At 36.8% G+C, this 22,959-nt stretch overlaps 2 protein-coding genes across 5 annotated transcripts in view; one reads left to right on the top strand and one right to left on the bottom strand.

Annotated features, from left to right (window-relative positions):
- The first annotated feature begins 117 nt into the window (after positions 1 to 117).
- Positions 118 to 6,513, top strand: LOC110031741 (pentatricopeptide repeat-containing protein At3g04750, mitochondrial). Of its 4 annotated transcripts, none has more exons than XM_020735109.1 (3): positions 118 to 2,473; positions 4,180 to 4,384; positions 6,187 to 6,513. In XM_020735109.1, exon 1 carries the CDS (start codon positions 398 to 400, stop codon positions 2,399 to 2,401), a length of 2,004 nt encoding a protein of 667 aa, XP_020590768.1. In that variant the 5' UTR covers positions 118 to 397; the 3' UTR covers positions 2,402 to 2,473; positions 4,180 to 4,384; positions 6,187 to 6,513. The 4 variants fall into 4 exon arrangements, with proteins under 4 accessions (XP_020590768.1, XP_020590767.1, XP_020590765.1 ...); XM_020735108.1 differs by lacking the exon at positions 4,180 to 4,384 and adding an exon at positions 2,592 to 2,686; XM_020735106.1 differs by lacking the exon at positions 6,187 to 6,513 and having other exon boundaries at positions 4,180 to 4,525.
- A 770-nt stretch (positions 6,514 to 7,283) lies between these two features.
- The window catches only part of LOC110031746 (33 kDa ribonucleoprotein, chloroplastic-like), a 25,454-nt gene continuing 9,778 nt past the window's right edge, over positions 7,284 to 22,959 (bottom strand). Inside the window, exons 2-5 of the mRNA XM_020735114.1 lie at positions 13,163 to 13,264; positions 12,772 to 13,077; positions 11,923 to 12,079; positions 7,284 to 7,525 (exon numbers count right to left, since the gene is read on the bottom strand). Of these exons, the coding sequence (XP_020590773.1) occupies positions 12,026 to 12,079; positions 12,772 to 13,077; positions 13,163 to 13,264 (462 nt within the window). The 3' untranslated portion in view covers positions 7,284 to 7,525; positions 11,923 to 12,025. The remainder of the gene's footprint in view (positions 7,526 to 11,922; positions 12,080 to 12,771; positions 13,078 to 13,162; positions 13,265 to 22,959) is intronic.

Genomic DNA, 22,959 nt, shown 5'->3' with positions numbered 1-22,959 from the left:
GACAAAGTTTATAAATTAATGGTGATAATTTCTTATTGTCTGTGTTACTGTGTTTTAAATGACGTTAGAGAAATTAATAAATTGATTTATATAATGACATTGAAGGCCCAAGAATGGAAGTGGGATGAGCTTCCGTCGAAGGAAATGGTGCCTCAACATTTCGTTGGAAGGGAAGAAGCAGAAGCCCGATGGGAGATTGTAGCCCCCTTCATCTTCCCCTTATATGTGACAGATCAGCACTCTAACCGACGACTGAGCTATTTACCCCTGTCGTGGATGACAGGGAAGAAGCTAGACGGCCGAGACCGTCGCAGCGCTACTCTCCGGAGTTCTCCTCCGGCGAACTTTCTCTTCTTCTTCATTCCTCTTCCGTACAATTCCTTGTAACACCGGCGCTATGAGGCCTTTGTCTGTGATCCAATTAAAAAGATTTAGCTCACCTCTCTCTGTGTTCTTTGATTCAATTTGCTTTCCTCTTTATTTATGTTCTTCTTTTTCATCAACAGAAAACACAAGCTGTTGGGATCCAGCTGTTTCTCTAGATCTCAAGCACCCCACTCTTCTCTTCCTCGAGAAGAACTGCATAACCATTCACCATTTCAGAGAGATCTTGGCCCAGATGATGCGGCTTCATCTCACTGCCCAGACTTTCCCCATGAGTAGGCTTCTTTACTTTGCCGCAGTCTCCCACCCTGAGCATCTTCTGCATTATGCTTTTCTCCTCTTCCAACACTTCACTCCCAATCCCAATCTGTTTGTTTTCAATACCATGATTTCAGCTCTCTCTTTTTCACTGACCCAATCAATATCAATGTACAAATTGATGCTTTGCTGCCGAATTCGCCCTGATGAACACTCTCTACTTTCCCTTCTCAAGCTATGTTCTTGCTTGTCTGTTACCAAACAGATTCATACGCATATTATTGTGAATGGATTCAATTGGCATGTATATTTGCAGAATTCTCTTATCAACATGTATATGGTGTGTGGGAAACTAGAGTCTGCCTATCAGGTGTTTGAAATAATGCCCCTGAAGGATGTAGTTTCGTATAATACCATGATATCTGGATATGCTAAGAAGAGTCATAGCTGGGAGGCTTTCGAGCTGTTTCATGAAATGGTTCGTTCCGGTATTGAGTTAGATCTGTATACTGTGGTAGGACTTCTGCAGTGTTGTGTTCAGCTTAAAGATGAGGTTTTGGGGAAGTCTGTTCATGGATTGGTGATGAGGAGATTGTCAACATGTGAGGCCTCTCTGGTTGTAAACAATGCTCTCATGGGCATGTACGCTAAGTGTGAGCAGATGAGAATTTGTCTGAAAGTTTTTGAGGAGCTTGAGAAAAAAGATAGTATATCATGGAATATTATTATATCTGGTTTTGTCAATTCTGGAGAATTAGATATTGCCTGCCAATACTTTAGCAAGGCACCCATTAGAGATTTGGTTTCATGGAACTCACTGCTTGGCGGATTTGCCCGTAAGGGGGACTGGAGAGCAATGATGAACTTCTTTGAGAAAATGCTGGCTCAGAATGTCAAACCTGATAAAATTACAAGCATAACTCTAGTTTCTGCTGCTTCAGAAATGGGAGTTCTGGATCAAGGAAGATGTGTGCATGGATGGGTGGTGAAGGCGCATGGAAGTGCTGATGCATTCTTAGGATCTGCACTGATAGATATGTACTGTAAGTGTGGAAGCAGTGGAAGTTCTCTTCAAGTTTTTGAGTTGATTAAAGATAAAGACATTACTGCATGGACAGCCATGATCAGTGGGCTTGCATTCCATGGCCATGGAACCAAAGCTTTAGAAATATTTGGGAAACTTGGGGAAGGAGGCCTAGTGCCTAACTTTGTCACCTTGATTGCTGTTCTTACTGCTTGCAGTCATTCTGGGTTGGTGGACGAAGGACTAAGGATTTTCAGTAATATGAAACAGGAATATGGTGTTGAACCGGGAGTAGAGCACTATGGGTGTCTTGTGGATCTTCTTGCTAGATCAGGGAAGCTTAATGAAGCAAGAGATGTGATTGGAAGGATGCCGATGAAGCCGACCCAATCAATGTGGGGAGCTATTTTGAGCGCTAGCAGAGCCCATGGTGATATGAAACTTGCAATGGAGGCTTTAAACAAACTTGTAGTGTTAGAACCTGAGGATGATGGTGGCTATGTCTTGTTGTCCAATGTATATGCTTCTTGTGGGAGATGGATTTATTCGGATATGGTTAGAGAGATCATGGAAGGAAGAGGAATAAAAAAGAATACAGGTTGGAGCAGTGTGGTTATTGATGGGGTTCTTCATGCTTTTGTTTCTTCAGATAAGAGGCACTCAAGTTGGGATGAACTTTGTATTTCACTATGTCAGTTGCATGAGGAAATGAGTCTCCTAACTGAGACAATGTGAAGCATTCCACAGATTGAGTGATTGCTGAAATCATGGCTTCTTTTGCCTTTATGTTTTGCAAGTAGTTGTCAGGTACAGTTCTTCAAAATTCTTTAGTTTTATTCTCTGTTTTTTAGGAGAATATTTGTTCAAGTAAAATCTGATTAATTTATCCCCCTTGATTCTTATAGTTTTGTATTTGTTCTTAAAGGAAGTACAGACTGAAAATTTAGTGAGCTGCAGATTAGAAAAAACCTCTTGTACAATCTTAAAGGAAGTACAGCCTTACAATTTAATTGGCTGCAGGTTAGAAAAAACGTCTTGTACAATCTTTTGTCTTTCTTCTTTTGTGATTTCAGTTTTATTGGTTCATTTCTCTAGTCGAGCTTTCTTATTTAAATTTGTGACATTGTTTCTATTTTCTTATAACTCTCCTATTGGAAATTTTAGAAATTCTATATGAATGTATGATCTTTCCCAGCAACAAAGGTGGGAGAAACCCATTCGAGAAGCCCTTTTGAATTAACAAATCTTGAAAAAAAAAATCTCTTTTTTCTCCTTTCTTTTTTCTCTCTCTCAATTTAATTATTTTTTTTCTTTGTTTATGATTCCTTTTGATATTCTAGAGTCCTCTTGCTCCGATCGTCCTTAAGGCAAGCCATGAAGTTTTAGGGAGTGAATCAAAGGAAGACTGAAGTTGAGCTAGATATAACAGTTGCCAAACATATTTTTAGCCTGAAAGCTTAATCTTATGGGTGATGGTCAATCACTTGGTATTGCTAAATCGATGGATTCTTAAACAAACTTATGTGAGACAAAACTCAAAGTCTCATGTGATTTAACAATCTCCTCCTCTCTGTGTGCTCTCTATATCGGCTATTACTCCCCGTTAAACAAAAAATTTTCAACTTCAATTTACTGAACCACATAAAGGCACTATGGGAAGCCATTTGCTCTTGAATCTTTGCTTAGTTATTGTGAAAGGCGGTTCAAATCCCATAACAGCCTCAAACCATATGAATCACTCGATCTTAATCAAACCATCTTCTTAATGTGTTACCACTTGTTAGGAGAATGAAGCAACTGGGGACAAAAGTTGGGCAAAATAAATTGTGGCCAAACTCATCCCAAAAGTTTTGGTCTATAGGTGAGGGCCGATCATTTAATATTTCTACGTCAACATATTTTTCAACTATTTAATATGAAACTAAGTACAAAACATTACATGTTTTGCCATTAAGAGCAATAATGCGAGCCAACATACATGAGACAGAGATTGGGGTTATGGGATATGGAATATTATGCATCCTTAGTAATAAGGAGGCAACCCCACAAATAAACATTTATTAGTGTGTTTGGCGCTTGATTGCTTGATTACTTGCATAAATAGTATCCTTCCAACAAATTTTAAACTTGGTGCTTTGTTCAAATGCTTCAAGTAGATGAATTTTTTTACTAGGTTGATACTGTTATTTCACAACCGGGTCACTATCTGCGTGCACAAGGCCTCTCCTCTCTACTACTATAACCAACCTCGTGGTCCAATGCCTACAGCTGTCCTGCTGTGCTTTGTCCTTTCTTCCTTATTCCTTTTGCAGTATATCGATCTTTACCTTTACTATTTATGTAGAAGAGAGCTTGCACTTTAATGCCTTAGTAAAAATACTGCTGCAGCATTTCTATCATTCTCTTTTAACTGGTTTGTCTGTTTCTCTTGGTGTCCAAAAGCTCTTTTTTTCTTCTATCTTTTTTTCTATTTCTTTCTTTCCAAACCTAATGTCTGGCTCCTCCTCTAGCAGATTTACGGTAAGCCAACTTGCCATCATGCCAGAAATTACAATTCCTCCCCCTTTTAAAGTTCTTATGTCAATTATTCGCTCCATCGCAAATGTCCTACTCGCCGCTTATAATTTCCATCCTGGAACCATCAAATCGTGAAGCTGTTCAAGGCAAATGGGTTCGAAGCTTTTCTGTGCCCACCATCTCATCTTCTCGATCAAGAAGGTAACTCATCTCCCAACCCTCATCATCAGATCTTGCATCTGGTCGACCAAAACCTTTCCGCTGCCATTTCTTCTACTATTTCCACATCCATATTACCCTACATATCTTCACTCTACCGAGCTTCATACATCCACCTCATCCTATTCACTTTGGCATCACGGCTAGGCCAACCTCACAAAGAAGTTACTACAGCCATCTCTAAACTACCTCAACCTCTCTGCGTCAGTATTTTAAATTTTTGCAATGAATGTACTTCAGCTAAGAGTCACAAACTGTCATTTTCTAAGTATGTTTCTAGTTCTACCTCTCTTTTTAATATCGTTCATTCTGGTGTTTGGGGTCCTGCCCCTATTACTTCACTACAAGGATATAAATATTACTAATGTTTATTGATGACTTCTCACATTACTGTTGGATATTTCCAATGTTTGCTAAATCAGAAACTTCCTTTAAATTTATGCAAGTTCATAAAATGATTCAAACCCATTAAAACACTACAATCAGATGCGGGTGATGAATATAAATCTCTAATCGTACAACAATAACTCTCCACCCACGGCATCTTACATCAACTAAGTTCTCCCTATACTCAACATAATAGGGTAGCCGAACGGAAGCATCGACATCTAATTGAAACAACCCGAACTCTCCTCCTTACCGCTCACCTTCCACCCTCCTTTTGGGCTGATGTCGTACTTACTGCAGCCTATCTCATCAACAGAATGTCAAGCCGAACTCTACAAATGAAATCCCCACATGAAATTCTTCATCTCGTCAAACCCTCTTATAGCCATCTCAAAGTGTTTGGATGTCTATGCTTTCCATGGCAGAAACCTCTTACACCGCATAAACAGCATCCAACCGTACCACCATTCATCTTTATTGGCTATTCATCTCTCCACAAGGGCTACAAATGCCACCAATTATCATCCAACAAAACCTTTATTTCTAGACATGTCATCTTCAATGAGCAATTCTTTCCATAGTCATCCATCCCTTCTCCCAATTCAGATCAACCAACAAACATACACCCATCTCTTCTGCTACCTACTACAATTACAACCAATCTCGCAACTCCACAATCTCTCCACTCCTCCCACCTACAATACCCTCTTCTCCACTATCATATGGTATGAATCAACCCCCAACCCCTACAATCTACCCGATATAAATCCCAACTCGACACTTCTGTCTCAACATCCAATGCTCACGAGATCCCAAAACAGATCATTCTAAACCCAAACAAATTCTTGACCTCAGCATCCGTACCCCTACCTCATCGGAGCCCACCTGCTTCTCCCAAGCCGCCCAACGTGAACATTGGCGCAAAACCATGCCTGCTCAATTTCAGGCCCTTCAACAACAGGTACCTGGGTCCTTGTCCCTTCCTCACCTCAACAAAATATTATAGGCTGACGTTGAACCTATAAAATCAAATGCCATTCTGATGGATCAATCTCAAAATAACATGAACAGTATATATATCTTTACCTTTACCAGCTTGGTACTGTTATTGACTATTAAAGTCTTCAACTCTATTGAGACACAATAAAGTGAGTTAAGACATACTAAAATTTATTGATTCATTTCACCACCAATATAAGTGTCTAAATATGAGCAAATGCAAGAGATAAAATAAGACAGAAATCCGAACAATAAAGAGGAAAATATCCTCAATGATAAGAATAGACAACAATAATAAAGACGATATTGAAAATTTACCTTTTCTTATTCTCTATGATAACAATCTCTCAAGGTTTAATTGATTATTACTAATGCAAACTTTTTATTTGTTGTTGAAGCGATGAGTCAACAGATACAAAATTAACAAAAAAAGGAAAGTTGTTCTACGAATCCTAGGACTCCAAATATTGTAGCATTCTTTGATGTTGATTACGCTCAATTGAAGATTGGAAGCCGACATGGGATACTCTATCTTTATCTGAGGTAATATGACATCTAGAAAAATAAGAAATAAGCTATTGTAGCCAAAATTTATGCTGTGGCTAAGTGCAAATTCATAGCTCATTTTGCGTCTGAAAGGATACGAGTAAAAGAATCATTGAATTTATAGGATTGTATTGTAACAATTGCAGCATCATCTCTATTGACAATAATATTATTTTTCATGTGCCAGATAACTTTTTTGATGTTAACATTTCATAAGATGTATTTTACAGGAAAATTATTACTCCTCAATCATACAATTTGGAATAAGTGATGGATATCTTTAGCAGAATTATAGGTCTCCTAACTTTTTCTCATTTATATAACAAGCAAGTGCAAATGCATATCTGTACTCCAATTTGAGGGGAGAAGTGCTAGTAATCATTTTTTCATAGGTTTTTTAATAGGAAGTAGTTATTTTAGGATATATAACTTGATATTGTCATAATTGGAAGAATTTTTCTCCCTTTTTTTTTTTTCGATAATTGGAAGAATTTTTCTCCCTCCCTTTTTTTTTTTTTCGGAAATGGTTATCTATAAGCTCTCCACATTCAGTCAATAGCACATTCATTTCTTCACAACAAATCCATTTATAAAAGTTCATTAAAAGCTGAATATCCACGAGCTATTGTCGTTTTGATTGTTTATTTAGGGAGCATTATCTATTTCCCACCTTCTCTGCACCAGTTTTTGGACTGAATTTTAAGTTATTGAAACATTCTAAAAGAAAACTTTGTTAAAGGATTCAGACTAATGTGCTAAAAAAAACGGTGTGGTTCACAAGTAGAATGAAAGAGGTTAGCTCAAATGGTAAGCTTCTACTGTCTTCTTTTGCGTGTTTAACTACTATATAATTAGTAGATATTTTACTTTAATTTATCAAACATTTTATTTCAAATCAAAATATAAAAAAATAATAAAATAATAAAAAATAAAAATGATCCCAACAACCTCAAAGTGATTACATTTGATACATTAAACAAGTTCATCAACTGAAAGCCCAAAGTACAATCTTATATTATACATGTTAAAAAAAATGAAATTCAACAATACAATTATGACTGGAACAAAACGGCTATTTCTTCCTGATATTAGCAACTTAATCAACAAAACTTATATGTTACAATAATATTATAAATCGGTGGTAGAGAGTTTCAGAACGATGCACATAAAGCTCGGCCAACCAATGATATCCTGCAAAAAAAAAAGTATCTTTAATTGAAGAAAAACAGATATAGCTTTTGTTATCAAATCTTTTAAGATCTCACTGCATTCTTCTATTATTCTTAATTGTAAGTATTATATATATATATATTGCTTTTAAAAATGAAATTCATTTTGTGTTTGGATCTAAACTGTAATCATTCAAGAGCAAGCCAACGGGGGTGGGTTTGTGGGTGTGGGATCATTGACACGAGATATTTTTGCTTTGCTTATCTTTGAAATACTGCTGACAAACTCAATGAAAGGCAACTTGGACCGAGTAATTGCCGCGAACTATGCAATAACTCACAAAAAATCCCATAACCACCTATTATTTTAATGCAAAACTTCATATTGACTGCTCAAAACTCTTTTCCCAAATAGCTTTTTCTTCTTGATCAAGCCATCCTGGGCTCAGCTCTTAAGACTGAAAACATGGCATGTCATCCTGTTGAGAGAAGACTCCACTTAAAAATAAGAGAATTTTCTCTGATGCAAGTGCATGCAAGAATCGGCTGCTCTCTCATGTTCGAATCGACGTTCATATAAGCTCCAGATATGTAAGGTTAATTGGAACAATTGGCCACAGAATGTGCTCCAAACATTCATGGCTTGCAGAAATGGTTTCACTCTTTCAGCTTCTTGACACTCTTTAATCTTTTGGGCGGCTAATAATTCTTTCTAGAAAGAACATCATGGTATTCTATGGGTTGCTTGGAATCTGCTTTGAACTTGAGCTTCTCAAGCGTACACTTAACAATTGAAGCCACATATTTACTTCTTTCAACGTTTAATTATATAATATGAGACATTATACAATTATACATCCGAATTTTAACATAAAAAATTTTAGAGGTTTGAGTTAACACTAATTAGATAATATTATTTTTTTACGAGCATATAGATGGTTAAGAAGAGAAGAGAGATGATGATGCGGTAAGAAAGGAATTACCACCTTATGTCACTATTAAGTACTAATATCTTGACATAAATGATGACAGCTATCACATAGTTGATTCAAAACTCAAGATTCCAATCTAACGAAAGCAAAAGTACCATTATCATCGATAAATATCTAAAGATTCAAGGATTTGTAGTCACCGTTGTTTAAAGGAACCGAGGGACCAACTAAAGCTAAAATTGGTTGTTATGTCTAGAGAATAAATTCAACATATATCTAGCCAAGATATGATAAAAGTGTCGTTAACAACATTAGCATCAGATGGAAATGATAAAAGATGGTGGCGACGTCAACTGTTTTCGACATTGGTTTGTTCCACTTTTTGCAGAGACGCGGATTTATTAAATTGGCATAATTTGAGAAGTTAGCCGTGCAATGTGAGGCATACTTCATCATACTATTTAGTTATGCATCTCAACTGCAGAGGAGATGTGTTATCATTTTTTATTGGGTTGAAAGACTCAATTAGACAATTATTAGTGCCGGATTGATGATTATTTTGTGCTAGTAGAGGACCAGGTGGGTGAAAATTAACTATCAAATCACTCAGCATTGGGAGCTATTTACATGCAACTTCTCTTTTTTATTTAGATATGTATGAAATTAAATAAGAATTGGGTGGTATTATGTAAATGCCTTCTTTTTTTTATACATTTGAAACAAATGAAAGTTAGTCATACAAATATAAATCATAGTTTTTCTAAAAGAATAGTATTCCATGGCCAAAATACTTGTAAATTATATCTTTTTAATAATAATTTTTTGTTCGTATTTGCATATCTTAACACGTAAACTCTTGGTTTTACATACAAGCCAACTTACCCACACACCCACACACACCCACACCCACCCACACCCATATATATATATATATATATTACTTTTCAAGAGTAAAACTGTTGATATATGTGTTTCTCTTCAATAACTCTGAAATAACCTCTGTGATGTTATTTTAAGATTATTGAAGTGGAATATATTAGTTTTTCTTCAATAACCCTAAAATAACATTCGCGGTGTTATTTCGGGGTTATTAAAGTGAAATATATGAGCTTCTCTTAAATAACTCTGAAATAACCACGAAATAACTTTTGCGGTGTTACTTCAGGGTTATTGAAGTGGAATATATGAGTTTTTTTTCAATAAATACGAAATAACCCTGAAATAACCTCTGCGGTGTTATTTCAAGGTTATTGAAGTGGAATTTATGGTCTTCTCTTCAATAATACTGAAATAACATCCGCGGTTCCACTTCAATAACCCTAAAATAACATCCGCGGTTCCACAGTCCAAACAGTCTGTTTTACCTTTTCGAAGCATCGGGGTTGCTAAGGGCCGGGTCAGGGGTAAAATATACTAAATGAGGAGGGTTCGGTGTAGACACGTGGCGGCATATTACGGAAGTCCGCATGCAGAGCTGCGTCCGGACTCCGTATGAAAACTTTTTTCATATAACAGAGGAATAGTTGGGGAGCAATGGTACAAACAATTCAATTTGGAGGATCTAATGGAAAAAAAATGAAGTCATGTCAGTGGAGTCAGTCAGGTTGATAGTAGGTTGTAGGACATTGTGGTAAGTGTGAAAGGCTACATTGTGGTCAGTGTTTAGTTGGTTCCAATTCTATTTGTGCCAACAACCAGAACATCATATAAAGAATTATCCCATTCTCTTCTAAAGGCCTGCGGAAAAGTATAAACTATGAAGGAATTTGGCTCAAATGAGTATTCAAAATGGATCTATTATTAAAAATGACAGACAGAAAGTGAAAGTTAGTGCAATGAAACATAGCAAGGAACAACTAAAGCAAAATAATCAACTCATTATTTATCCCTTAACTCATTAGCAACCTGCCTGTTAAAATTGGATGGTGTTATTATAAATATGTTATCTTGCACCATATGGGCTGCGTATGAGTTATGATATCCTATATCAGATATTGGAAGTTTGTCATATTCTCTTACAAAATATGTTTGATTTATCAAGTTAAATTTATATTTGTCATTGATGCTAGTATTATGATTTATAAAAATTAAGTAACAAAAATTAAACTTATTTCATAGTGATTTTATAATGAATAGGTCATGCTTTACTTGCACAAAGCAAAAAGTCTTATCAATGACTAATTTCGGGCAAAATTTTAATAAGTTGGGTGATTCTACTCAAGCCTTTTTTTAATAATTTAATTAAAATTTGAATGCTTGATAATTATAATTATAGTAACAAATAGCCTCTAATAATTTTTAAATTAAAGATTTATGATAAAAAAAATAGGAAATGACTAGTACCAATTCTATTGAACCACCACTAGTTAATTCAATGTTAGAAGTGCGGTAGGAGCCGAAGCGGACAAGGAAGACGAAGGAGAGTCGAACACTACACTGTGCAGCTTCAGCTTCGACTTCCAAAGAGAGAAATGTAGATCAAAATGGAGACAACAAACTTGGTAGTCCATGCACGAGTGAACATCAGGAGAGATTAGAAAGCAGGTCAAAAGCGTGCAGAGTTCAGGATCGAATGATGAGATAGTTTGATTGCATGATTGGGTCACAAGCAATAGATAAAGCATACGTGCAGTGAAGACAATATTTAAGTACCGGATAGAAGCGATCAGACCAATACGAGAGATTGGGTCAAGCATCAAAAGCCTCAAAGATTAATGACTTATCAAGTTTGAATTGCATTGATTTTGAGGGGGAAGAAACCTAGGGTAGGGTTACTTTTTTTTGAATTACTTTGATTGAAATATTATGTTAGGATTTTTCGAGAATGTGAGACGACCTCGTAGATAGCATTCTTTCTTGTTGTTTCAAGGTAAAATCTGAATCTTAGAAAAAGTTTTATTAATTAAATGCATTCTTTCTTTAAAATAACCAAAAACTAAAACCTTTGGCTCACAATTTCCAAGAAATAAGACTTGTAATGAAAGCAATCCTCCAACACTGCAGCATGACTGCAAACATGATTCACCCATAAACTGTTTGTTGCTAATTGCTTTCGAACTTCCATTATAGGCCCATTTTGAATAATAAAGCAAACCAACTCCAATTTTAGGGAAATCAGCTTCAACAAGAATGTTAGCGATGGGCAAGAAGATACGGCGTAGTTTGAGGACAAACAATGAACGGACTCAAAACTGAATTTTGTTGCATTGAAGGCAATTGTAAAAAAACTGTCATTCCTAAAGCAGATTGTTGTTTTCAAGAAAAATTACTGTTTAGAATTTGTACTTTAATCTTAACAGCGTATTCTCTTTGATATAGAATATGTAGGCAAACTATAGTCAACACCATAGGCAGTTATAAACAATGTTTAGCATCGTTTCAGAACGCTAACTCCCAAAAATAGGAAATAGGCTACATTGGATCAATAAAGCGGTCACTCCAATAAATCAGACAAAAAAATTAAAATCATAGAAAAATTTATTTATACCTGACTTTGTTGCAAGCCATAAGTGCACCCTAAATGGTGTGGTCCTGGAAACCCCAATAGCAAGAAACAAACATAAAATTGCGAAAACAATTATTTGATTACGTCAAGCCTCCTCATTAATAACTTCCCTCACTAACATAACCCTTCCATAAAACTCCTGCAACAGCAGCAATATCAGAATAAATAACAAAGAAATGGAAGTTAACCAAATAATAAATCCGATAAAAACATATATCCAGCAAGAACTTTACTCTCCTAAAGCCTAGACAATGTAGCCCATCAATATGATTAAAATGATTTCTTTTATAAGGATCTGAAAAACAGACATGTGGAACATTAAGCGCTCAGAGCCCAATAGAAATGTAGAGTTGAGCTTGAGTGAACTCAGTGCTTATTCATGTTCTGCTTGTTCAAATTTTAAAAAAAAATGGTCTTGTATTTGAAATTAGTCATGAATAGCATATCGTGTTCGGCTCTCAATTCAATTTTATTTGTTTGTTGCAGCTCATATTAGGCTTGAAATTAGCTCTAATGACTTTAAAAAAATAAATTTTAATATTTTTTTGAACAAAACATAAAAAATTAATATATAATATTATAATATTACTTTTTATTTAATTATTTGATTAATTCGAGCTAAGATGATTCGAATGTGATAGAAAAAAAAATCCGCATCTCGGTTATAAATCTAGCTAAAAAAAACAATTTGTGCTCAACTTACTTACTTAACAAATGAATCAAACAAGGGTTACTCAGCAAGCCAAACACGAGCTATTCACGATCGATGAGCATTTTGGATAGCCCTAGAGCTTAGACATATGTATAATTTTAAACAGGGGGAGAAATTACCGATCCATCTGCTTTTGTCGCAACCTTGACTGCATCAGGTGAAGAGAAAGAAAGAAATGCATAGACACGATTTTTCCCTCGCTTACGATCATGAAGCACCCTCGTGCTAACAACTGTTCCAAACTGACTAAAATGTTCCCTCAAATCTTCAGGTCTAGTTGACCAGGAAAGATTTCCGACATAAATCTTATGAGGACTTTCAAAGACAAAGTTCTTTTTAGGTGCAGAGTTCAAAGCCTCGACATTTTTTCTACCAGAAACCATGTCAACTGAAAAATTAACTCGCATTTCACGTCCGGCGATATCCTGGACATGCAAAAAGTATAATATAATAAAATAAAATAAAAAGATGGAAGATTTAATGAAATTATAAAAAAATTTGTCGGCTTACAGATCCATCCAAAGCAGCTATTGCATATTTTGCTTCAGAAATTGAGCCCATTGTAACAAAACCACACCCACGACTAATGCCAGTCTCAGGATCCCGTGATACCTGCATCATATTCAACCATGCCTTATCATGTATTCTTCTCATCAAAATGGAAAATAGGAGCTCATTGTAAAGTGGTTTCAAATAATGTAAATTTACAGCAGTAAGAATTTTTCATGCAACATCTAAACAAACTACAAAATGTTGAAATTATTACACATCAAAGTAGAAATAAATTTGCCTGTTTAATTTGTCCCATAAATCATATATGAACATATTCACTTCAAACATAAGATTTATCCAAACATGAAATTGTTGCAAAAATAACTTCTACAATTTGGATACAATCACCACCACCACCAAAGAGTCTTTCTTGCAACATAATTTTCATATTACTTCTCAACAAATGCATCGTACATTTAATTGCTTAAACTCCAATTACCGACATATTTATCCTTTTAAACACTTTCAATACTAGAATTTAATATTATGTCATATCACTAACAGTAACCAAATTACTAGCAGTATATCCGGTCAAATATGTAAATAAATATCTCCATTTGAATAAGGCAACTTAAGATAGTATGTAAATTGGAGATACTATAATAACACATGTAAAAAAACCTACAAACTGGTTTAGCTCAGATTAACATGGTCAAATCTCAAAAACTCATAATAAACGTAGAACTAATAGCAAGCCAATAAAGGCTGCTCAAATACTATATAAGTTCACCCATATGATAAGCTAGCATCCAATTAGGTAAAGGAATATGAATTAGTTCATAGGCCGACCAAAAGTTTGACAAAAAGAAGTAAAGAAGACAGTTTTTTTAAGGAGAGCTAATGAGTTCTTGTTAAATACATGGAATCACATAGTTACATCTGTTTATTCATGCACTCCTTAGCTTCAATTACTACAGATGATACTGACTCACATTTGATGCAATCTCTTTCTATCAATGTATGCAACTAATACTCACAGCAATTTACCTCCATGTATTATGGTTAGATCCACATGTTGTATAAAAAATGATCTTTATTTGTTAGAATCAAATGAAAATAAGACACTCAATAGGACACCATGAAAGAAAAAAATTCATGTACCCGACCGCATCTAGTGGGATAAAGGCTTGTTATTATGGCTACATCCGCTCATTATGACATCTCATCGATCCATGTGCTCAAGGATGCAACCTTATCAATCCATGTGAAAAACGTTATTGTAATTAATTTTATTTTACTTGTTGATTTTGTATATTTTATAATAAGTAACTCTTCTAGAGTAGTATAAATATGAGTCAAACACGGGAATAAAACTAAAGCAATTCATGCACAATTTTGTTTATCATAGTATTAGACGGTATTAAATACTTTCTTTATCCCTCGTAAAGATCCTCTAAAGATCACGTTATCTCATTTTTAGCTCAAAACAGATGTTTATTTTCATTCATTGGCTGGTAAGGGACACATGAAGATCCCACGAGAATCTACTATTTTGTAAGGCGTCTCCTGCTATTGTTTGGCCAACTATTGTTCGTTAAGTATGAAGAAAATCCCCAAAGGATCTCCTGTTCACACAAGTCTCCCACTTCGCTAATCTACTCACATGCAGCTTCGACTGTATGCTCAATTAGCAATCCCGAAAGGAACCCTTGTTTGCACCCATTAGGAATCAAGATCGTGCCTTAAGCAAAGCTCCAGCTTTGCATTGGAAAGTTTGGCCCTTCACTTCCACAAGCCTTCAATTACTCAAGAATCATGATCCTGCTCTATAACTCAAAATCCTAAATCGGACAAGTTCACCCTTGAGAGTCTCCAACCCATAAAAAGCTTCATGTCTATTAGAACTGTGGTTCGATTCTGCTTTGCCTTTTGCGAACTTTTCCGTCAACTGTGATTTTGTGAATTGCATTTGCAAGCCATATATTAGATACAAATCTCAACATTTCCCCTCAAGTTGGGTGAAAGATATTCACTAAACCCATTTTGTCACATAATCTAGTTAACTCCGCTGAGCTAAGTCCTTTAGTGAAGTAGTCAGTTGTCTGCTATCCAATAACTACATGACTTAGTTCCAACAATCTGTTATTCAGCTTCTCCTTGATGAAAAATCAATCAATCTCCACATGCTTAGTTATATCGTGTTGCACCAGGTTGTTAGCAATGTTGATTGTCGACGTTGTCACACCACAACTTTATTTGAGTTTCCTGATCAATTTTGAGTTCAACCAACATAACTTTCTTTGAACAGCCGCATCATCTCAACAACTTCTAATGTCATGGTCCTGTATTGTGCCTTTGTTGTAGATCTTGCTACAATTGACTATTTCTTCCTCCTCCACGAGACCAAGTTGTCACCTACAAACATGTAGTATCCTGATGTGGAACGTCTTTCATCAGCATAATTTGCCCAATCAGAATCACAAAAGCCCTCAACATGTCCATACTTCTTGATAATTAAGACAAATTTAAATAATTTATTTGAATTTTGAAATTTGAAATTCGCATTTAGGTGAGTTGGTGCCTAGCCCGTGCTCAGCCCGAGTCCAACCTGAATTGAACCCGAGTCGAACCTGGGTTGAGCCCAGGCCCGCGCCCCGCTAATTAAAAAAAATGTGCATCGATTTTCGCGTCGTTTGTGCAAGTGCATAACCATAGTGATATGGGTGTCATTTCTAACTAAGTTCGACGTTCCGGAAGCGTCAGCGCAGTCCGTTTCTTCATCTGGAGTTGTCCAAGCAAGTTTGCCGACGGTCGGCCAAAAAAAATATGTCTACTTCATGTGTGTAGCGAGTGTGTTGCTGAGTCACGGAGGGTTCACCTAAAGCCGTCTGATCCTGTAGGAACTCATTTTAGAGTCATCTACATGTTGGTCCTTAGCCCTTGCAACTAGGAGTTGAGTGCTTGGAACCACTCATGCGAGTTCTTCACAAAACGAGTGAAGAAGTGGTTTGAAGTTCTACGGGAGATGGGCTCCATTACCAGTCTGCTAAGATGGTCAACAAGGAACTCCTAAGGCTAGATTTTGGGTTCTGGGAGTAAAAAACTAAAACCTCAATAAAAATGAGGTCAACAACATCTACACGTCTCTCTCTCATTTGGTAAGTTTGTTCATATCTTGTTCAGGTGTCCCACTTCTCCACAGTTGTAGCACCTAAGAGTCTCCCCTTGAGCACATGTCCTATCTGAGCTCGGGGCAGCCAAAGCTGATCGCATTCCTGGAAGTCCACTCGGCTGAGTTGAAACACGTGTTCAGGTAGTGGCTCCTGTCGAGAGTTCAACCAAGATCTTCAAAAATTTAGTAGTCATCTTCACCAAAAATTTCAATCATTTACTTCCTGCACTATCTTCATCTTCTAACATCCTCAATCACAATGATAAATCTAGAACATACATAACACATGGGACTACCTTCCTGTAAATTCATGTTATCCGCTTTCTCACCTGCAAAAAGCTGCAACCTCTGTCCCGCAAGCAAAATCATAGCCGCTTCGATCCTTCGCCTCCCTTCCCTCGAGTGGAACTCCAAAAATGAAATCCTGCTCCGCTGCCTTCCTAACTTCTGAGACGCAATTCCACAATTTCGTACGTAGCAGACCTGTAGTAGCCATCTCAATTACCTCTAATTGCGATTGTATGACTGTATCCTTCAGGCCGTGTTGTGTCGTCGTCCTTATAGGTGAGAGACGCTACTCTGTGGTGCGAAACAGGAAGGCAGCCGTGCAATCTGACTGTTTGTACGCCGACAGTCCTGACCTCCATGTCATCTCATCCTAAGCTAATCTTCGTGATCTACTTCCTATTTATCATAATCAACTTCTTGCAGCCTTCCCTATTAGTATGATTGCATCCCGAGAGTCTACGCCACGCCGCGATCCCCTTGTTAGCTGTAATCGCGATGATTTCAAAATGAATAGGCCGCCCTTCTCAACAGTTAGTTACTGCTTTATGAAGAAGCCACGTCGATCCCTTCGTTGTTGTCCTAACTTCCCTCCATGCTTGAATAGATGGTCGGTCTTACTCGCACAATCCCACACCTCCCTCGCACAGATTTCCTCGTCTGCGTTTTGACTCTGGCATTTCTTAGCAGCCTCAGCCTCTCATGGAAGACAAAGACGCTCCTCCTCTCGACGACCAGGTAATTCTGCCTAAGTTACCTTTGGTGCAAGGGCAGCCACACGGTTCGCCTTAAGGTTTGGCTTGCGACTGGCCTTCTCTAGATCGAGGAGCTCCTGTTCGGCGAGATTGTGATTCTCAATGCATCGAGCCTCTGCCCCAGCCTTCCGTTGTTCTGTGCTTCTCCTTGTCTCGCCTCCAAGCCACGCAAGTCTCTACTGGAAGCTCGTGATTCCGTCATTGACTTCCCAGTGCTTAGCAATCGCCTTCCCAGTCGGCTCTGATACCATGAAGAAAAAAATTTTGATAAAAATCTTATTCATTTCATTAACACTTTGGCTTATATAGATCCTTACAACATTAACAAATAAACCCCTAAGCTTCTTCTATTTACAAAAAGAACCCTACATTAGATAATAATCTCAACACTTTTCCCATTGCCACTCTCCAATTTCTCAATTACAAGTTCATCATGTCAGCTACGGCAAACGTATCAACCAACAATTCAAATGTCTTCGTCATATGGCCCTAGTAAAATATTAATTCACCAATGAATTTCAATTTTGATTCTTTGTTATAAGAAAAAATCATGTCAGCAAAATGATGGGAGCAGTCATGCTCCTTCCGAACAATAAGAATTGGCCCAATGACAAAATAAAGATACAACATTTAAGAGCTTTGTCATTCAAGTGATTCTTTTTAATCTAAGACCCTTAAAACAAGCAAAATATGGAGAATATTAATGAAAAATTTTAATCAAGCTAATTTAACCATACATTTTCAATTAGAATATGAGACTTTTAAGTTACACCTAAGGAGATCTCTCAATATAGAGTTATTTTTTGGGATTCAAAATTTATGAATTAAGTTAGTGGATATAATTTATGCAAAAATACCTATTTCTCTTTTGGTGGCTCAAGAGTTTCACAAAGAGAGCAAAACAAAAAACAATTCTTGAAGAAGCTTCATCCTGGATTCAAGGGGATTCATTCAAACTTAATGAATCACGACCCTTCTTCGTCTATGGAGATGTGCTTTAAAAATACTTCGTGAGAATCAACGTCAAATACATGAAGATGATGTTTTCTAAGCATAGAGCACTGTGAGAATAAAATAACAGGCATGCAAGAAATACAATTTTATACTTGCAAAGGTTACAAACATATTTCTGCAAATTGCACAAAAAAATTTGTCCTATTATAAGAAGTCAGAGAAAGCGATGGATGAATGTTGAAAATTTTCTGCAAAATCGACAACCAAATTCAACAAAAACAACAGTTAATAATCAAGTTGCTGGTTTAGCATCCATATATAATTCTCAGTGTAACCCTAAGGTGGTTCAATACATGATAAATAAAGCCCTATAAGCTCTGAGACTTCAAGATAAAATTATATTATTCCTTCATCCTGGTTTATGGATTCCACTGTTTCTGATCATATGACTGGTACTTAAAATTTACTTCATTATAGCTGAACATATCATGGATCATCATCAATTCATATTGTCTATTAAAGCCATTGATGATACTGATCATACATTGAAAAGTGTCATCATATATGAATCTCATTTCAGTAAAAAAAAAAGAAAAATTGAATAATAATAATTATGATATTTAATTTTCTCATAATGGCACCATGCAAGAACAGGAGCTAGGCAAAATATACATAAAAGGGGCCTAAATTTGGACACTATGTCCCTTGGATATATCAAAAACAAATTATAATATTATGCAACATTCACTGATGATTACAGCATGTAAGCATGAACTTACTCTCTTTGTCCAAATATTAAGTGTTCATTGTCTTTCAAAAAATTGTTATTTATGTTAAGACTCAGTTTTCATCTCACATTAAAATAATGAGAACCAACTCTATGGGTGAATATAAGTCACTTAAATTTCAAGACTTTCTTCAAAACAAGTGAATCATGTCTCAAATATCGCGCCCCTACACATCTTAATAAAATAGTATTGCTCAATGTAAAAATTGCCATCTGTTAGATATTGTTCAAACCTTATTGCTGTAATCTTCAAATCCATCTATTTATTTGTGTTGAAGCGTTTATCACATTATCATCTTATATCATGGAATTTAACTATTCTTATTATCATCTCTTTTAGAAAAATATAGACTATAATGATTTACATACATTTGATTGTTTATTTTGTCCATATACCAACACATGAATGTCATAAGCTTTCAATCCATACTATTATATATGCATTTAAAAGGCTAGCACTTCTCACAAATGCTGTGTGTGTTATCATTCAAACTCCATAAAATTCTGCATCTTTTATTGTGTTAAATTCTTTGAACATCAATTTCTCTTTCTCTACTAATATTGAGCCGACCAAACTTAGTGGGATAAAGATTCGTTGTTGTTGTTGTACTAATATTGAGCCCCTGTCTAAAATCTATATTATTCTTATTTTTTATGAACAAAAATCTAGACTTGAAAAATTCAAAATTGGATTTGTGTGTGAAAGGAAGCATCCAACTTTAGCTTAAAATCGGAGTAAATCCAAACTATAATAAAAAAATAAAAATTATTACTAAAAACAAATAGGAGGTTACAATCAAACACACTTGAAAGAAAAATTACAACAAACATGACATAAACTCACACTAAAATTCGATCCATGAGTGGTGGAGGTCGGCTACGTGGTCGAGCACAGATAGTTGGCTGAAAAGGGTTAGGGGCAACAAAAGGACGGGTTGGAATCGCTTTGGCAGCGAAGCTGAAGCTGGGACAACAGATTTGTTGTTTTTGGTGATGGCAGCGAAGGGGCAAAGCAGGGGACTGCATGACAGAAAGTGGCGGTTGTATGGGGTGATGCCAGCAAGCAAATGAGTGTTGTTCAGCGACTACAACAATGGTGGATGGTCGGGAGCATTGTGAGTAAGATGCAGACAAGAATCATAAAGATAATCACCATCTTGAAAGAGTACAACCAGAGCACCATACAATCCCTTGGATACAACCCTTAAAGAGAGAAGAACGAACATCAGTGGTTGTCCTAAACATAACACACGAAAAACTAACCCTCAATTTGATATTATGAACCAGCCCTAGGTCGCTGCGTCCAGTCCGGACTTCCAGCTCGCACATCAGTCGCGGGACTGTAGCATATGTCTCGGAAACGAGAACAAGGGAGCTCCCACATTAGTCACACGGGATTGAAGAAGCTTCAACCTCATCTGTTGAAGCTTCTATTTTCTCATAATAGAAAGGTCAGGAAAATGTTGCAAGCTCCCAGTAGGTCAATCCTATAGGCGTTGTCATTCCAAAGAATATTTTGATATAATAAGTATACATCCACTGTTGGTACAGCTTGAGCTGAAGCTGCATAACGCCGTCAATTCTCACGAGCCAAATCCCGAGCAAGTAAATCTATAATCTGCTTCCTCAACTCCCCGTCGGTTGAATGTATCTGATAAACAATTATGTGAGGAGAAATCAACTCTATGACAAAATATGTGACAAGTTGTGCCACTCTCACTAACACCATTCAAGAGAAACACCTTCTTCTCTGTAGTATTTGGATCCTACTGAATAATTTTCCTCTCTCCAAAAATCTTAAGGTAATTTCCCACGTTGTGGGTCATCCATCATGCCTAATCATCTGTCGGCGGGTACATTGTTGAACTAATTTTACTATCCAAAGGACTTCATATGGTCTTCCAGAAGTACACAAAAGCTTCTCAACTCTAATATGTTGGACCTCGCTCAGCAAGGGCAACTCAAAAAGTAGTCTATATATATGAAAAGTTTGAATTTCTCTTATTTGGAATTATCATGCTGGTGTCGGTTCACCGAACTCATAGGTCTTTTAAGCTTACAATGTCAGACCTATTGATGCTCCTCTCAATTCCAGCAAAACGGTAGTTTGAGGCACCACAATTCATACTCTACATGAACATCCTTTACCTCGGAGTCACTCCCTTCTAAACAATTGTTTTTACTTCAACTAGAGTCACTGGCATCTCTTTCTCGTCGGTTCAAAGTTAAGAATCCACTTTGAAATCTTCATCTTCTCTAGGATCACCGTTTATTTCTTCAACTATTCCCTGACCAATGAAAACGATCAATTTTCCTTTTTATGCATCTGATTCGATATGTCCAAAGCTATGACACGTGAAATACTTCCTGATTGGAATGAGTTTGGGAATGCATATTGGTTTCAACTATTCTTCACTCTGAATCAGTTTCTCCTCAGATGGGAGCTTAGATGTTCCCCTTGGTGGACTCTTGCATCTCGATACTAGAATTGAACTCTCACAATAAGGTGAGGTGGTCATCTGGTGATGTTTCCACTTCACTTTTGAAGTTGGGGTGTGAACATTCGATCTGTGGTTAACCGATATGTACTGGCGTTGCATCTCCAATTTCATATTGGACTAAGTATTGATCTTTATCTTTTCCCTAACATTGGCATAAGCGAATCAAATTTTGCCACCAAAATAATGCACTCTTCTTTAAATTGTTTTATTGTAATTTTCACCATTCTTGATACTCGAAAAAAATTTACATGGTCTGAAGCCAATGATCTCGTTTAGATTCAAATGACCGTTAAAATGTAGCAAATTTACCATTACTTTAAAATTCTAACAATTCAAGCATTCAAGTCAAATCTTAGGGTAGATGTTCTTCATTTCTAGAATCCACAATGTGGAAGAGGTTTACTACATTCCTTCAATCTAGCAAGTCACTGTTGTGGCTACGGGTGACCCTTTTGGATTTTCTCTCATTGACAGAGGCAAACATTTGTTGCCCTTGGAGGATTTTCATTTGCAACTCTTCCACGGTAAGTACTTGAACATCCCTTTGTAAATTTCTCATAAGCGGCATGGCTAGGGTTTTAGGGCGGATGGTTAAAGGGTATGTAAGGGTGATGTATGGTGGAAAAAATATGTTGGGTAGAGATAGGGTTGGGTATGAGTAGATGCTAGACGCCTTAAGATATGACTAGGGATAGACTAACTTTGACACCAAATGATATTGGAGTTAACTTAAACTGCAATAAAAAATATATATATTATTACTGAAAGTAAATAGGCGGTTATAATCAAACACACTTAAAATGAAAATTATAACAAAAATGACACAACTCACACTAGAGCTTGATCCATGAGTGCTAGAGGTCGGGATGTGAAGGTAGGTGGCTACAATGGGTTTGGGGCGGTTGCGACAGTATAAGGAGAGGCTAGAATCACGTTGCAGTGAAGCGAAGGGCTGGGACAGTGGGGGCGGCAAGTGGGGTGGCAAGCAAAGCAGTGAGGCACGGTGGGAAAGGCTGGAACCGCCAAGGGACAGCAGGAAAACAGCATTTTTACTATTTTCTTTGTTATTTTTCGGATGACGACAACGAACAGGCGAAGCAAGGGACTGCAGGACAGCAAGGGGCAACTATTCGGGGCGGTGGCAGAGAGTAAAAAGGGTTGGAGTAAGACCGCAGTGAAAACAACAAACAAGTGATGTTTGGGGCAGCTTCAGTGATGGAAGATGGTCAGAAGCATCGTGGGGAAAATGCAGAAGGGGATCGGGAAGATGATCATCATCTCGAGAGAGATACAGTCAAAGCACCACCAAATCCCTTCGATAAAACCTTCGAAAGGAGAAGAGCGGCGTCCGCGGCTGGGCT

Source organism: Phalaenopsis equestris, unplaced genomic scaffold (genome assembly GCF_001263595.1).
Source record: "Phalaenopsis equestris unplaced genomic scaffold, ASM126359v1 Scaffold000840, whole genome shotgun sequence".
In the NCBI taxonomy this organism is placed as follows: Eukaryota; Viridiplantae; Streptophyta; class Magnoliopsida; order Asparagales; family Orchidaceae; genus Phalaenopsis; species Phalaenopsis equestris.
The sequence above is the reverse complement of the archived record's forward strand: the minus strand, read 5'-3'. Positions and strand labels throughout refer to the sequence as shown.

Bases quoted from the DNA above. Each gene is read 5' to 3' on its own strand.
- LOC110031741 (XM_020735109.1), top strand. From the start codon at position 398: ATGAGGCCTTTGTCTGTGATCCAATTAAAAAGATTTAGCTCACCTCTC.